The sequence below is a fragment of the Pinus tabuliformis genome, chromosome 8 (genome assembly GCF_031772625.1).
Source record: "Pinus tabuliformis cultivar Carrire ecotype Pingquan chromosome 8, CPIR1, whole genome shotgun sequence".
NCBI classification, from domain to species: domain Eukaryota; kingdom Viridiplantae; phylum Streptophyta; class Pinopsida; order Pinales; family Pinaceae; genus Pinus; species Pinus tabuliformis.
The window spans coordinates 973128183-973143890 of NC_142294.1; the positions used below are offsets into that span (position 1 = coordinate 973128183).

General features: G+C 36.4%; 1 protein-coding gene across 1 annotated transcript; it reads left to right on the forward strand.

The window, feature by feature from the left end:
• The first annotated feature begins 12954 nt into the window (after positions 1–12954).
• LOC149238700 (WRKY transcription factor 6-like) lies at positions 12955–13497 on the forward strand. The gene has a single exon (XM_089369647.1). It carries the CDS (start codon positions 12955–12957, stop codon positions 13495–13497), a length of 543 nt encoding a protein of 180 aa, XP_089225773.1.
• The last annotated feature ends 2211 nt before the right edge of the window (positions 13498–15708 follow it).

Here is a 15708-nt window from a genome sequence, read left to right on the forward strand (position 1 = left end):
TATCCACTCATCTCTAATGGCTTTTAATAAAAGAGCTTTTAAGGTATCTTCATCTAAATTGTCTATCTTTTCTCTTTTCAAATTATAGTTGAATCTCTCAATCAAATCCTCTAAATTTTCATCCTCTCTTTGCATCATTTTAAAAACTTCATCTTTGTGATTGGTAGGCATGCAATAATCCAAATACCTATCCAAAAACATTTTTTTCATGTCATTCCATGTTCTAATGGACTGAGTGACTAACCCTATGAACCACTTCAAAGCAGCTCCTTTCAGTGTTGAAGGGAACAACATAAGTTTTTGAGAGTCTTCTAGATAATCATAGGTTCTACGCAAGACTTCAAACTCAAATAAAAATGTTTCCAGATCGTCACTTTTTAACCCATGGAATTTTGGGAAGACAGAAGGTGAGATATTTTTCATTGTGGCATTTGTTTCTTCATCCACTATAGGGAATCCAAAAGAATTATCTATTTCCATATTTCCTCTGCCTCCTCCATTATTTCCTCTACCTCTTCCTCTACGCCCTCCTCCAAACAGTGTGAATTCTCCATCCTCTCCTTCTTATGCAATTATAGTTTCTTCAGGGTCAGTATAGGGTTCAACCTGCAAGGATACTTTCTCCTCCTCTTATTCTTCCATTAAGGGGATATGGGATAGAGGTTCTACTTCTTCTTCCTCACCAGGTACTCCTAATTCTTCAACTAAAATGTGCACCCCTGTAGAGGTGAAAAAGGCTACTCCTGCTATTGGAGCTCCAATATTTTTCTCCTCTAGGACTGACGTGGTAGATGAAGTAGGAGATTCTTTTGATTGGATTTCTGCCCCTGGAATTTAAGGAGTTCTATGGCTAGGAGTATGAGTTTGGGATGGAGGTGTATATCTTTTTGTTCTTAGTGGAGTAGATGGTGTTGTAGGAATTGAACTCTTGCCTCTAACTATAAATCTACCCCTAGAGTCTATTTCTCTATGCATATCATTTTTTTTAATGTAAGAGATAAGGTTACCTAGTTACACTTCCTCGGAAACAATCCCAAAATGTTTAGTCAATTTAGTATCCTAAATTTCTTTGCATAAATTATCAACCGAGGCTCGTAAGATGATGAAGTGTAGTGCATTGTATGTGCTAGTTAACCCTTCTTACTCGTTGTTTTGTATTTTATATTGTTTTGGGGGTCTCTGTTCTTTGATCCCTAATGATGTACAATTTGAACTATGAGAAACCGAATCTAAATTTCTTAAAGGTGAACCAAGAGTTTAAAAGCTAGTCAAAATGTACGTTAAAAGAAGGAAAAAAAATAGAGCATCTATCCCATCCTCTCATCTAATCCTAATTCATGAATAATTCATAAACTATAAGGTAAAGTTGTAAGTCATGTTGAAATAAATACAGAGAATGAAATTAATTGAAGTACTTCTAGTTACCTTAACCTTTAATTTTTAAGGACAACCTCCTTAAGATGGAATTCAAGAAACTTTTGTACTTCATGATCTAGAAAAGAAACTAAATAAAAACATGCAGAAGGTAACTAATTGGTTTCAACCCTTATGTAAAGTGAATGCTTAACCATTTAGTTTAGGATGAATATCAGCTTGAAATGGTGACCAAAACATTCGTTAGTACAATGCATTAACAACTTGAACTAGGAAGTAAATAACAAAAACATTCAGTAAACTAATCAACAATGCATCCTCATCACTTTCAACCTTACTCTATTTAGAAACAAAGTTGTTTCCTTTATGAAATGGATTGGAGAAACAAGACTGCATAATTGAATTCTAACATTATTCTACTAATTAAAACTAAAAGGAATCAAACTATAATAAATCCACCTAAGTTATAAACACTGCTAAAAGCAAATTAAGAAGTTAAAACTGAACATAAAGAAGAAAAAAATGAAAAGAAAACCTCCTTCAGCGCAGGGGCCCTCTCCAACTAACTAGGTTGAGCTACTAAGTTAATTCAAAATGCTCCTTCCAATGATCATCAGTCAACACACGGATTTGTATTATAAAATAGGAACAAAATTCCAAAATTACAAAGCTGATAAGTTTAAACCTAATACATCAAAAACTTTTCCACCCCCTCCGGTCCTGTTCAACTAGTATTTAAAGGAAAATATTCATAACTTTCGTTTGAGGAAAATTAGCTACAAGTGGTCTACACGTATTACAACCAATCTGCATAAATTTTTGATCAGCTACAGGTGACTTGAACTTGAATAAGGTGGCTTCATAGAACCGTTGACACAGGTGGCTGATCTGAGTTAATGCTTCAACAGATCTATTGGATTTATTAATTAACCACGAAAGGGTAGACAAAGAGTCCTATTGCTTCTGGGTTTCATACGTTTGACTCCACCTTTCACCGTAGTCTTGAGCTGGCTTTTTTGTCGATTTAGGATGGGTGACTAGGATAGGATCCATGTAGAGACAATTACAGAGATGCCCATGTGGCCAGTTTCTTCATTTGACACTTGTAACCTATTCACCATGGAAGTAGCTATGGAACACACGATTAGCTGCAGAATAGGCTACGTTCCGTAGCTAATTTGCAAAAACTTATTTCAAATAGAGAAAACATAAAAGTATAATATGTCAATCATTTACTGTCTTCCTTGAGACAAAATCTATCATTTATCAGTGATGGGGATCTGTCTTTTATGGAAAACAAGAGAAAGAAGTGAGAAAAGTTGTCAAAGAGAGAGTAATTCTGAGGTCAAATATAACCCCCACTGAAAAATCATTGCATGTCCCCATGCAATTTTTCCAAAACTGTGAACTCTTCTTTCCTATTGCATTTGCTCATATACCTCTGCTACTACATCTAACTTTCTTCTCTTGCTTCTCTTTGAAGTGTCTGCCATCCTAGGTTTCTTCATGAGAAGTCTGTGTTTAAGGTTGATGACTGTTTTTTTCAAGCTTCTATTCTTCCTCCTCAACTTCCTGTTCTTATTGTGCCATAACCCTAGGTGCAATATTGTATTATCATGAATGGCTTTATCCAATTTTCTTTGTTCCTTTAGGGTTTCATTTTCTTTCTTGATATGCATGTTCAATATCTCTAACTCATAGATTTCTTGTTTGAGAGAGTCAGTCAGAGGTTCTTGTGGATTGACAGGTTGTTCTGGATTGCCTGAGGATCCTGGATCCATTCAGGCACTTTACTTTTCCAGTGATTTTATGTAATCATAAATTTGTTGCCGCACTGAGTCTATGCCTGGGGATCCTCTATTGGGGCTACCTTCAAAATACTGTTTAGGAGAGTTTTGAGGACTGTATGTAAATGGAACATTTTGAGGATATGGTACTGTGGTTTCCTCTTCTAGATTTGGGAACTCCATTCCATTTGCTGATATCTTCTTTACCATACCTCGGAGTCTAGAGTTCCTTCTAAGTTGTAGGGGTTTTATGTTCTCCTCCTTTGTACCCTTTTTCTCCTTTCCTATCTTTTCCTCTTGATTTGTTTCCTAATCTCTGTCAATTTTTCAGAGATTAGTTGTCCATCTTCTTGTTGTAATGAAGATTCAAGTTTGATATCAGTAATTCCACCAGCTTTCTTTTTTATCTTTCCTTTTTGCTTGATCTTCTCCTTGATCTCTATCTCAGAGACTGGCTCTTCATCATTTTTCTAAGTGGAGGACTCATGTTTGCTTTGAATGGTTATACTGGTCTATTTCCTCTTACTCCTTCTGACATTACCCTCTTCAGGTGGTTTTGGTGTCCCTTGGAAATAGTTTCTTATCAAGATTTTTTCCCAAGTATCTTCTATTCTTTTCAAATGATACTCAACCGGTGTTTTTACCAACCCATGACAGTACATAGTTGTGTCTATGAGTGATATTTTCTTCTGTACATTTGAAGCCATCCTCCTTAGACTGTTTAGAAGGAAGAAAGGTAGGTTGATGTTTCTGTTTTCTAGGAAGTTCATCAATAAACATATATGATAAGCATACATTCATCTGAATCTTACCTCATAGGTAATAAATTTTTGTAATATCAAAAGCATGCTTCTCCATTTATTTTTAAGTGCTGAAATAGGAATTCCATTTCTAAACACGGTGACATCCATACCTGGGTTCCTGAGGACTACCTTCCATGATTCACTGTGAAATTATTTGTTTTTGAACCATCTCTCACCAAGTATTGGTCACAAGAAATCTTAGTCATCCTCCTGTTTTAGGGAAAACTAGTGTTGATTCGAACTACTAGTCCCATTAAGACGGGTCAGAGAAGCAAGTGTCACAGGAGAAGTTTATGGAAGATTCTATGATCATCCACCTTGCAAACTCTCTCTGCCATTTGTCTATTCTCGCTCATCGCACCCCACAGAAGGCCATTTCAGTATGCATCGCACCTGGCCAGTTAGGCAGTTAGTATGCATCACACCATGTCCATGGAATAGCCAGTATGGTCCAGTTTTGGCCAGTTCTGAGTAGTTTTTTAGGTGGAACTTCTAGGAAATGATGTAATCAGTTGACCATGATCCTTTAGGGTATGAAGCAACACTTTTAGGGACTTAAGGAGTCCTTAGTTTATGAACATATGAGTTTGGGGTTACAGTGCCCAAATATATCTATAACATATGCCCCCTAAAGCATGAGGTCATAAATCTTCTAATATCGGGTGAAATGCTTTATTCATGAGGATCCGAGGTATTTGAACTAAAAGCTGACCTGTATAAGATACAATACAATACATCATCATCATATTATTTTCATGATCTAGTTGAGGTGGGCATTCCCATGCTCAGCTTTATAAATTCATTTTCATGTACATAGGACAGACAATCGTCTGTTGTTGTAGACTCGTGATTCTTCGCATGAAGATTCATCTTCCCTGGCTAGATGACTATCTATGTAGCTTCTGTGTACAATTGATGTCTTTATTTTCCTGAATATATTGTAGCTCGGATGGATGAAACTAGATCCGTGGTCTTCAAAACTCGTACAATCTTCGCCCAATTTACAAATCGATCCATGTGAAAAGATGTTCTGAAGTTGAACATGGAAAGACATCACCTAATTACCAGCCAATGATGTAAGTTGTTAACAGACGTGAGAGGAATCACCAACAATGATGATGACCCTCAAGGTACTACAATACAATTCACATGGTGTGAATTCATGAGTTGATTTCAAACACCACGCAAAGTCTTTAGGTCGAAGGTCATTGATGTAAACCTGTCACTGGAAGTGAGAAACTTGCCATTGAGGCATGTAAGCTTCAAAGTACTGAAAGGGTTGTTTCTAAGTCAACTTCTTGGATAATGAGCTGATGTCGACAAGAAGTGACCTGTCGTAGGAGGGCCTTGATGTATCCCACATCTACGATGCGAAATGGGGCAAAATCTTTTTGTGGTGGTTAAAATGATTTGAGGATATGAGGTTCAAGAATGGCGGTCATGAAAGATGAAGCGTGGATGTAATGCAGTGGATGAGGCATTTGTTGGATGGTGAATTCTCTGAATGACTTCTCTTGAACATATTGGCGACACTAATATGGACTAGTAGTGTCAACCCCATGGATGGCACGGCAGACCAATGGTGACAGTGAATGGAAACCCAACCCAACTCAATCACGGTGATGGAGTGAAAGTGTCATATTCAAGAGCGACTTGCTACCAATAGATTTCTTCAACTTTTCTTCCCATTTTTCCCCAGTCATTGCTAACCAGTACCTCTTTATTTTTGACAATCTTGAGGAGGATAACATATGCTTGGTCTCTAATTTTCCCTTCGGGAAAACCTGTTGCTTTCTGTTTAGCCAGCCTAGGGTCAGTGAGACTCGTTCTTGTCTAGGTGGACAAGTTTTTCGATCTTGTTTTAACGAGTTTAACGACAAAGATAACTCAGTCCTTTTCTTGTTTAGAGAGTCTGAAAATGGATGAAAAGGAGACTCCAACAGTCCTTTTTTGTGGAATAATCCCTTAAGTCTAAAAAAGTTTAAAATAATACGAAAGGGACAACTTTTCGATAGTTTTAACGAGCCGACAAAGACAAACGCTCGATATTTTTGTTTAACAATCCCTCAAGTCCAAAAAGATTAAAATATATTAGAGGGATAACATTCCCCTTATTTTAATGAGATGGGAAGGCTAATAGCTCAATGATCTTTTTATATTTAATGATTCTAAAAAGAGTTTAAAAGAGGCTCGTTTTTTTAGGAACGAGTGATGTTTCTGGGTAGTAGTTGGTTCCAGTTAAGTTTGGAACTTCTCAAAACATGGAAGTGTGAAGAGGGTGGAAATCAGAATCACTCGTCGCAGATGTTCCTCAAAAGGGTAAACAATCAAGTGGAAGCGTATGGTCAGTCGAATGAAATGGAGGTAACGGAAGGAACACAACCAAATTTAAGAAGGGCGGATAGCAAAGCAATCACAAAAGGTTATTTACCAGAGGCGGGTTTATTTTTTAATGAGCTTGAAGCTTGTGCCAATATGTGCTCAGTGCAGGTTGATTTTTTAATGAGCTTGAACCTTGTAGGAACATTTCTCTTACCAGTCTTTTGATAATGTCTCTTGGTAGATTTATTTTTTTAACGAGCTTGATCACTACTATAACATGTGCTCATGACCTTTTTATGTAAGCTAGAAACAACCAAACTACGAGGTTAAAGGGTTAAGAACCTACAAAATAAGAAAATCAAGGGTCACTTTTCACTTACATGCAAAGGTTTGCATGCCCCAGGTCTTTCAGTAAAAGGAGAGTTTCCAGGTTATTAAATGGAAGTCCTTGTAGTTAGGTAGGATCATTTCTGTTGGGAGACAAAAACTCTTCCTTTACAATGTCCATCAAAATAGACAAAGGCGATTGTTGTGAGCTTCCAGTCACATAATGTACAAAGGAGAATGTTGTGAGCTTCCATTCACAATTCTACAAAGGAAATAATCACGTCAGACTGATCACATAACCTATATAGGAATGTTTATTCGGTCCAATTATTATAACCTTTCATGAAAATCTCTCTTTTCCTCTAGGTTTGCCTACCAAAGTAGACTAGGGTGCATGCCCCCTAATCTTCATCACACTTACTGGACTACTCGTGGTAATTAGGTGGATGGCATGAAGATGGAAGAGACATTTTTGATTCAAAGAGGCCATTTAGGGATGATGGTTGATTTATAGTTGTATTTGAACCAGGAAATGAAAGCTGGTCAACAAGTTGTACCAGTCTGCCTTCATGTGTAAAACACATCACTCAAAAGAATGTGGAGACAATGGCTTCCATGCTATATATATAATCACTTCCAAGGATTAGACTGTAATCTAGTGGACCTTGGACTACAATCACATTCAAATGGATGGTTTTCTCTCTCAAAGTTATAGGCAACATTAGAAGGATCCCTAATGGTCGACTGGTTCCTTTGTTGAACCCTGACAAATTTTATTTTTCAAGGAAAAGCAATGGCAAACCAAGCACTTTCCAAGCAGTTGAGGAAAGGATACTCACCGATTCCCCTTCATCTATGATTGTGCCAAACATGATCATTTTTTACACCTGTACTATGATTCAAAAGGGTACATTAGATGGAAGGCGAGGTTTTGCTAGTTGATTCCAATCAAAGAAAACAACCAGACTGCTCAGTGGAGGTACCAGATAAATGTCTGGATAAGTTTCATGAACTGGGGGGGTCTCTTCCTGTGCTGAAGGAATGGGCGGATTTCCCCCAAGTTCATTAGACTCTATATCGACAAAAATAATTTGAACGGTGTCGTTCTCATCCTCTTTGGAAACTATATCATCTGAAGGTGGATTTTTTGATGGAAAGATTGGGTTGACTGCCATCTCGACGAGTTGGCTTTGATCTAGTATGGACTCAGAAGGTTCACTTTCAATGATAGGTGGTTCGATCGACAATTGAGTTATGTCAATCGGGTTTTCAACTAGCGAAGGACTTGGTAAGTGTTTCTTGTATCCAGGTGGAAGCTGTTGTGGTGAAGCAGGATGGTTATCCAAAATACTTTTGGATTCATTCAGAAAAGGACAATGGTAAAGAGTGTGATCACCTTCGCATAACCTACATGGAACTCTAACTTTTCATTTTTGTCAATTGACTTTGCTTTCACTAGTTGATGGTGCACTATCAACCTGACTATCAGGGGTTGATGACACCGAATGCTGCAACCAGGGAGACCATTCCCTCAAGATCCTTGGGATGCAAGGGAAATATCGATGGTAATTGTTCTCCTTGCAAATTGCGCATGGAGTTTTTGGTTTGGAAACAACGATGTAAACTTTGAAATGGGAACTCTGGACAAAAAAATTCGAAAACCATCAAAAATAGGCTAAAAATGAAAAGTGTGTATACTAGAACGATGATTTTATTTTATAGGGGTCAATTTTGAACATGTTTTAAAAATGGCAGTGACTACGAAATTTTCATGCAAAATATAGCTTCAAAACAAAAAAGTGATGATACTAGAACGATGATTTTTTTTCAGGGTCAATTTTCAAACTTTAAAAAAAAATGCTAGTAAAACCAAATTTTTATGTGCCAAACAAAGTTTTTTATGAGGACAAAAACACATTAACGTTTTTGGTAGAATATCATTTTTCTTTCCTATGTATAAATTCAACATGTTCTCAACCATAACATGCTAGATACAAAAGAAATTGAAATTTTTTCAGCTATAAAATTAAAAAACCATGACATGATGATATGGAATTAACTTCAAAAATTGCAAACCTGATGACGATGCCCATTATGAAGTAGTTGAATACTTCTTGCCCCATATTAGTATTTTCCCATCAATTTTTTGATACGAAATTGATGTTGGAAGCTAATGTCATTAAGTTTTTCAATGCATTTCCCCTCACCATATGATCAGAGAATAAACCTTCGCATGTCAACAATTTCTTCCAACACATCAAAAGTAGGCTCTGGCATGTATGATTTCTTAATACATTCAATTAGTGATGGCAAGCTCCCAACTTCCTTCCTCCTCAATGTGACTGAAAAATGACTGAAAATCTGATCAATATGGTCATGAGTGTGCCCAACAAGAAGGAAACCAACCTTTACCTTTTGAAAAATTCTCAATTCAACAAGCATGTTCAGATATCCAAAAACAACTTGATTTTGTTTTCACGACAAGTGTTGTGATCCAATTGTAGATACAAAACTTCAGGAAGATTACCAGAACAATGAGAAATCACATCATGAATTATGGTTATGGTTAGATTTGCATCATTATGAATATTTGGAGCTGTGAAGTACACCCTTGGAAAAATTTTCCCAATGAAGACCATACATCCGACTAAGTGAAATTGAATAAAATTTTCCTCTTGTAAATTTTAGGGTGTGTGAACAAAACATGGTAAAAGTGTTTTCTTCTAGTTCATACCATCAATTATCAAATGCACACCCACCCTCTCACACCTGCCATACCATGGTAAAGGTGGCCACACTGAACTTGAGATGCCTTTTCCTCCAATTTAAAATCAAATTTGCCTTGCGATTAGATTCTACCCATAATTAGAGTGTTTACCTCACAATTAGATTCATGCATTGCTGCAAATTTTCATCGAATGGGACAATTTGGTGGCTCCATATTGTCTGATGAGCTAACACCGACATAAATATGTCGGGAGGTAGCCACATGGCTCAGCTGCCCTGAAAATGAGCGAGAAGGAAGGTCAGCTTATTGTGGGCTCTAGCAGCCCACTTATGGATATAGATTTTGATCTACCAACCAGTACAAACACTCTCAGTGACAAACAACTATTAATTACCAGTTTGCTTATGAATATAGATTTTGATCTATATGCACAGTTCGATATACAGGTATTAGTCTCTAAGGAGGAAGAGGACCTCCTGTTCTGGATTTCTCCGTTTAATATCGTATTGGATGCCCAATAAGCATTGTTTGGGGCGATTCGTAGTAGATGGGGTGATTCTGAGAATTGCCGGGTGGCGGGGCGATTCTCAGAATCACCCCATGTGCGCATCACGTAGTAGCTTTTTCTCTGCAAGGGAACTCTGCTATTCTCAGAATTCCCCATTCTATATTAAATGTACCCATTCTGTATTAAATGTACGTACAATTGCTTTCAGCAATTGTTGGATTATGATGAGACAAACAAAAATATTTTAATTCAGGCAAAATGATTCAAAATTTGAACATTTCAATCCTGCAATTTCATTTTTTATGACTCGTTATTTGCACAATTAATTCACTCCAAAAGATCTCACTGTCTCTACAAACATTTCACTGTGATTTATGTGTGCATAAGTAGCTTTAGGCTGTAGGTGGAGCTTAAAAATCTATAAAATTGCCGACATTTTGAAAACTAATTGGGGGTTTTTTAATGTGTAACAGGTGGTGTAACATCCATGGACAATTTCCTTGAGAAGTTTTTTCCACATGTCTACCGACGAAAGCAGCATCACCTGCATGAAACAGACTACTGCAAATCATAGTTACCAAGTTCGAATTCGAATTCGGATTCGATACGATAAAAATTCGAATGAAAATTTTCTAATTCGGAAAAAATTCGATAGTATACATCATAAAAATTTGAATATATATACTTTATTTTTTGTAATAATAAGATATTTCCACTATTTTTTTCTAATTCATCTTAGATTTTAAATAATTTTGAATAATTCTAGATTATCTAACCACTTTTAAGATACAATTAAAAATAAAATACCCATACTTCCTCTTCCTAATAAGAACTTAAATCCAAAAAGTCTAATAGATAAATACATATTTAGAAAATCACTATTCTAAACTTATTTATTTAAAATCTTTCAAAATATAAATATATTTAGAAAATAAATAGTAACCAGGTTTAAGTTTTTTTTTCTTATTTTTCCAACACTACAAAACAGATTGAAATTGAAAAGAAAAACTTTTCCAATTTACACATTTTTTTCCATTTCCTTTTTTTTAAATAAACACAGTTATGTATTCAAACTTTAGACCTTAACATTATATGTATATGTCCAAGAATCTTGAGCAAAGCCATCCTAACGTCTAGAAACTAACACTAACTCTTGACTCCTTAAAAAGCACTAACGTTTCGGAAGCCAATTCTCCTCACAATGAAGTATTTCTTTCTTTGAGAAGGCTCAAATGAATAAAACCGCAAATGAACCGACTTGAATTTCCTCGAATAATTTTCTCTCCGAATCGAATTGATGAATTTCCAAATTTTTTTCCCCAATTCGAACGTATTTGGTAACTATGGTATACATTATATATTCTCATATTTAGTGCAACTTCATGTTTTTGTAGTTGTTTTGTTGACATTATAGCTTTGATATATATCGTACAGTGGTATATACATTACAATGCATTGATAGGGTCATCTGTGGAAATAGCTTTCAAGAACACTTATGAATTTGTGCAAGAATAAAAACATACTATGGACAATATGATTGTGGAAACAACATTTATATTCATTCAACATATCATCATTATATAAAGTCACAGTGATGATATATGGACAAAATTGATATTATTTTATTGCTTACACTCTGCGAATTGCTCTATTGTAACATTTCTAATACATCGCACCATTTTTCATTCATCGCATGAGGGTGTTGACACTCATTTCCACATTCGATTCCAACAACTGAATAGAAAACACAATCATTGATGTTGTTTATTCTCTCCATGGATTTGGAGGCCTGAAGAAATAGGAAAAATGATGGTTAGTATCAATTGCACATCTCGTGATGCTAAAATTTCCAAAGGCTATGGATATTTTTCTCAGACATCCTCAAACAGAGAATACAATCGTTATTTTAATTTTTCCCATGTCCTAGGAATTTATTTTGCCCTGATTCAGTCCTAAAATGGTCCTTACATGGTCATTTATTGCTATTCTACCAACAAACAAAGCCATCTGAGCTCGTTCACCCATCTGATCCCTAGCATCATATTTAAATAATCTTTCAATTGTATCAAAGTCTACAAGGCATTCAGGTGGTACAATGGTAATGCATTTGAATATAACGCTAATAGTCTCATCGTTATATTGTTTGAAAGAATGACAATTTTCCTTTCGAATTATGGTCAGAAAAGCAGTGTTATATATCCATTCGGCATGACATCTTTGCTGGTGCCTTTAACTTCCCCAATTTTCTTTTACATTGCGAAGAAGAACGCGTTTGGGGCGTCGTGGAGGCAACAGAACTCTCCAATCCTTTCGATACTTGTCATGTTTATATGCAGTGTTGGTGGTTGATAGTGCAAATACGACAACCAGCTACTTACTCGATTCACCTCGTCTCTTTATCTTGCAGGCCTGGTTGCCACATTCAGGGCCTCACATGTAATGCGAAGCAAGGGGTGAAGAGTAAGAATAATTGTCGGAGGCCTCAGTTTCCTCCTAGGAGTGATCTTGAATGCTGGAGCTGCGAATCTCGCCATGCTTATAGTCAGCCACATTCTTCTCGGCATCGGCATTGGATTCAGCAATCAGGTAAGTGATCTTCAGGTTGTGAAAATAGTGCTCAAATCAAACCCTATTTTTTTCTTGTGGGGCATTTCTATTTGCATCAAACCCTAATAAATATCTTATTTTCATGCATTGCTGCAAATTTTACCTCACGAAGAGGAACTCCTGTTCTAGGATTTCTCCGCTTAATATCGTATTGGATGCCCAATAAGCATTTTTTGGGGCAATTCGTAGCAGATGGGGTGATTCTGAGAATTGCTGGGTGGCGGGGCGATTCTCAGAATTACCCCACCACTACCCCACCACCCGGAAATTCTCAGAATCGCCCCATGTGTGCATGATGTAGCAGATTTTGCTCTGAAAAGTCGACAAGAAATAATCCATGTCCGAGATCTTATTACAGATGTGCTATGGCGCCCAGCTGCCCAGTTAAAAAACAGGTTTGATCTCGTCCTTTTTCACAAAGAAATCTGCTCTGAATACTTTCATTGGCTATGAAATACATGCAGCAAGCCTGCCTGCTAATATAAATATGTTAAAATGATGGCGGATTATACGCAGGTTCAGAGATGCGCCCAAGACCCCACAATTATAATAACAACCTACGAAGACGAACACACTCATTCTCTGAGTCCTCTGGCTATTGCTGCTATGCACCCTGGTTTGTCCAACCACCTCATTGGTAGGGAGATGAATACAGAAAATTTCGTAACAGGAAACCAATTTATACCCTGCACTGCCAGAATATCGACTTCAAGCCCATTCCCCACAATCACTCTCGACCTCACAGATAACCGGTTCAATCCGGAACTACAGGTGCAACATACACAGTTAGGCACAGGCAACTTCCAACACTTGCCTACAGTGCCTAATGATATCAGTCAGGAATTGGATAAGAATCAATCATTTCACTCATCAATCATGGATTCTGCAGCATCTATAAAGGCAGATCCCAACTTCACTGCAGCCTTGGCTGTAGCCATTGCTGGCTCTATGCTCAATTTGTGTTCTCCGGTCCAGGCGATGCACGATTTCCGTCATGGCACACCATGCGGTGACGGTTCAAGTGAGGAAGCATTCATATAAATATCTGTGAAGAGTTCATATGTCAATAGCATTCTCATTGCCCTCAAATCCTTTACTTGTATTGTGTAAACGAAAAATGATTTTTTGATTTGTGAGAACACTACGGATTGGTGTACTCATGCATGTAAGTTACAGAGCCAATTTTCAATTTTTAAGGTAACACAACAATTGGGATGTAATTGGGTTAAATCCAGAGTTTAGTATCCAGAAAGATAAATACAAAAAATATTAACTTAGATGTTTATTTGTTTTTAAAGTTGAGATGGAATTGGATTAAATCCAGAGTTAAGCATTGAGAGTTAAGTTGCTACATCATGCGCACATGGGGCAATTCTAAGAATCACCCCTCCACCCAGCGATTCTCAGAATCACCCCATGTGTGCATGACGTAGTAGCTTTCACTCTGAAAGGGAACTCTACTATTCTCAACTTTCCCCATTTGATTCAGTACCTGCCTCGACCTCCTACCTCTTTTCCCAAAGAGATTAAAGCTACTACAGTAGCAACAACAACAAAAATTAGTTTAATTTTTCTGTAGAGAGAGCTGCGGGATGGCATTTCGTTTTATTGTATGGAGTTGACAATTCTGTTGTGAGATGGGTTCCCACGTGAAAAGATTGAAATGCATCTGCAAATTCCTTCACTGAAACATATTGGTATGCTTGGCTCATGTTACACCAATAATGTTCTTGGTCTTTAAGTGAAGTTACCTATCCACCCAAAAGAAAAAAGTTGAGCAGATTTTATCAGTTGCAGCTCAACTGTTTTATGAATATCCCACACATACATGGATTTCTAAACAAACAAATTGTTATCGGGAAATCTAGTGTCTATGCAAAGCTGCTAGTCCCACCAGGGAAAATTTTAAGAACCCCCCCTAAATTTATAAATATAATAAATGGGCGAATCTCCATGGTATATAGGAAAAATGGAAGGCGATTTTATCAATAATATAATATGTATATATAATTTTTTGGCGAATCTCTCACCAGGCATGGCGAATATTTTACTCAATTATAAAATCTTGTAAGATCTTGGGAGTCTTTCACTAAATAATAAAACTTTGTAAAGTCCTAGTGAATCTTAGCATAGGCTACATTCCAGGTGAATACCATGGGTCAATACCATGTGCCATTTTTATTTTTATTAATTCTAATATTAGGGTTAATAATGGTTTTTTGCATGGTATTAATAACAATCTAGTCCATGGTATTTGTCCCATAGTATTTTGGCCATAGGTTTAACCTAAATATAACCCATTTTTTGAGTGTTCGTAAATATAAGGTGACTTATGGAGTAAATGTAAAAAAATGTTTTATTTGTTTACCATACCTCTCGTTTATTTATATTTTTATCAATTTACCATACCTCTTTTACAAATATGGTATTTGGCCCATAGGATTCACTTAAATAAAACCTCTTTCTTGAGCCTTCATAAATAGAACGAGGGTTATGGACTAAATATAAAAAGAGGTTTTATTTATTTACGATACGTCCAGTTTATTTATATTTTTATTTATTTACCATACCTTTTGAGTAAGTATAAAAAGACATTTTATTTATTTACCATACCTCCACTTTACTTATATTTTTATTTGTTTACACCCTTACACGTATATAAGGTGACTTCTGGAGTAAATATAAAAAATGTTTTATTTATTTACCATACCACTCATTTATTTATATTTTTATTAATTTACCATGCCTCTTTTATAAATATGGTATTTGGCCTATAGGATTCACTTAAATAAAACCTATTCTTGAAAATGGGTGAATGGAATGTTGTAAGTCATAATTTCAAGGGCTAAATATACCTTTTTTACCCTCTCCCTTAAAATAAGGTGGGCTATTTGAGGTGATTTGTAAAATGTACTATGATACAAAATATTCGCCCACTAAAAATGTAAAACCCCTTAATTTTGCCAAAGGGAGAACATTCGCCCCTAAAATCATCCTTGAGTCCCACTAAGGCTGGTAGCTACCTTAGAAACAAACAAACTAAAACCACTTTCGTTTTCCTCTATGAGAAATAGATAAGAGGGGAATAAAGGAGACCAACCTCTGTCTCACACTTTTTTCCTTGCTTGATTCCTCTCCTTTCTGATAGTCTTTTCCACTAGCTTCCTCATCTACCCAGCTTCAAAGAGCACCTGTAGAACCAAAGTGGCATAACACTATCCAAGAACATAGATCTATTATCATAACCAACAT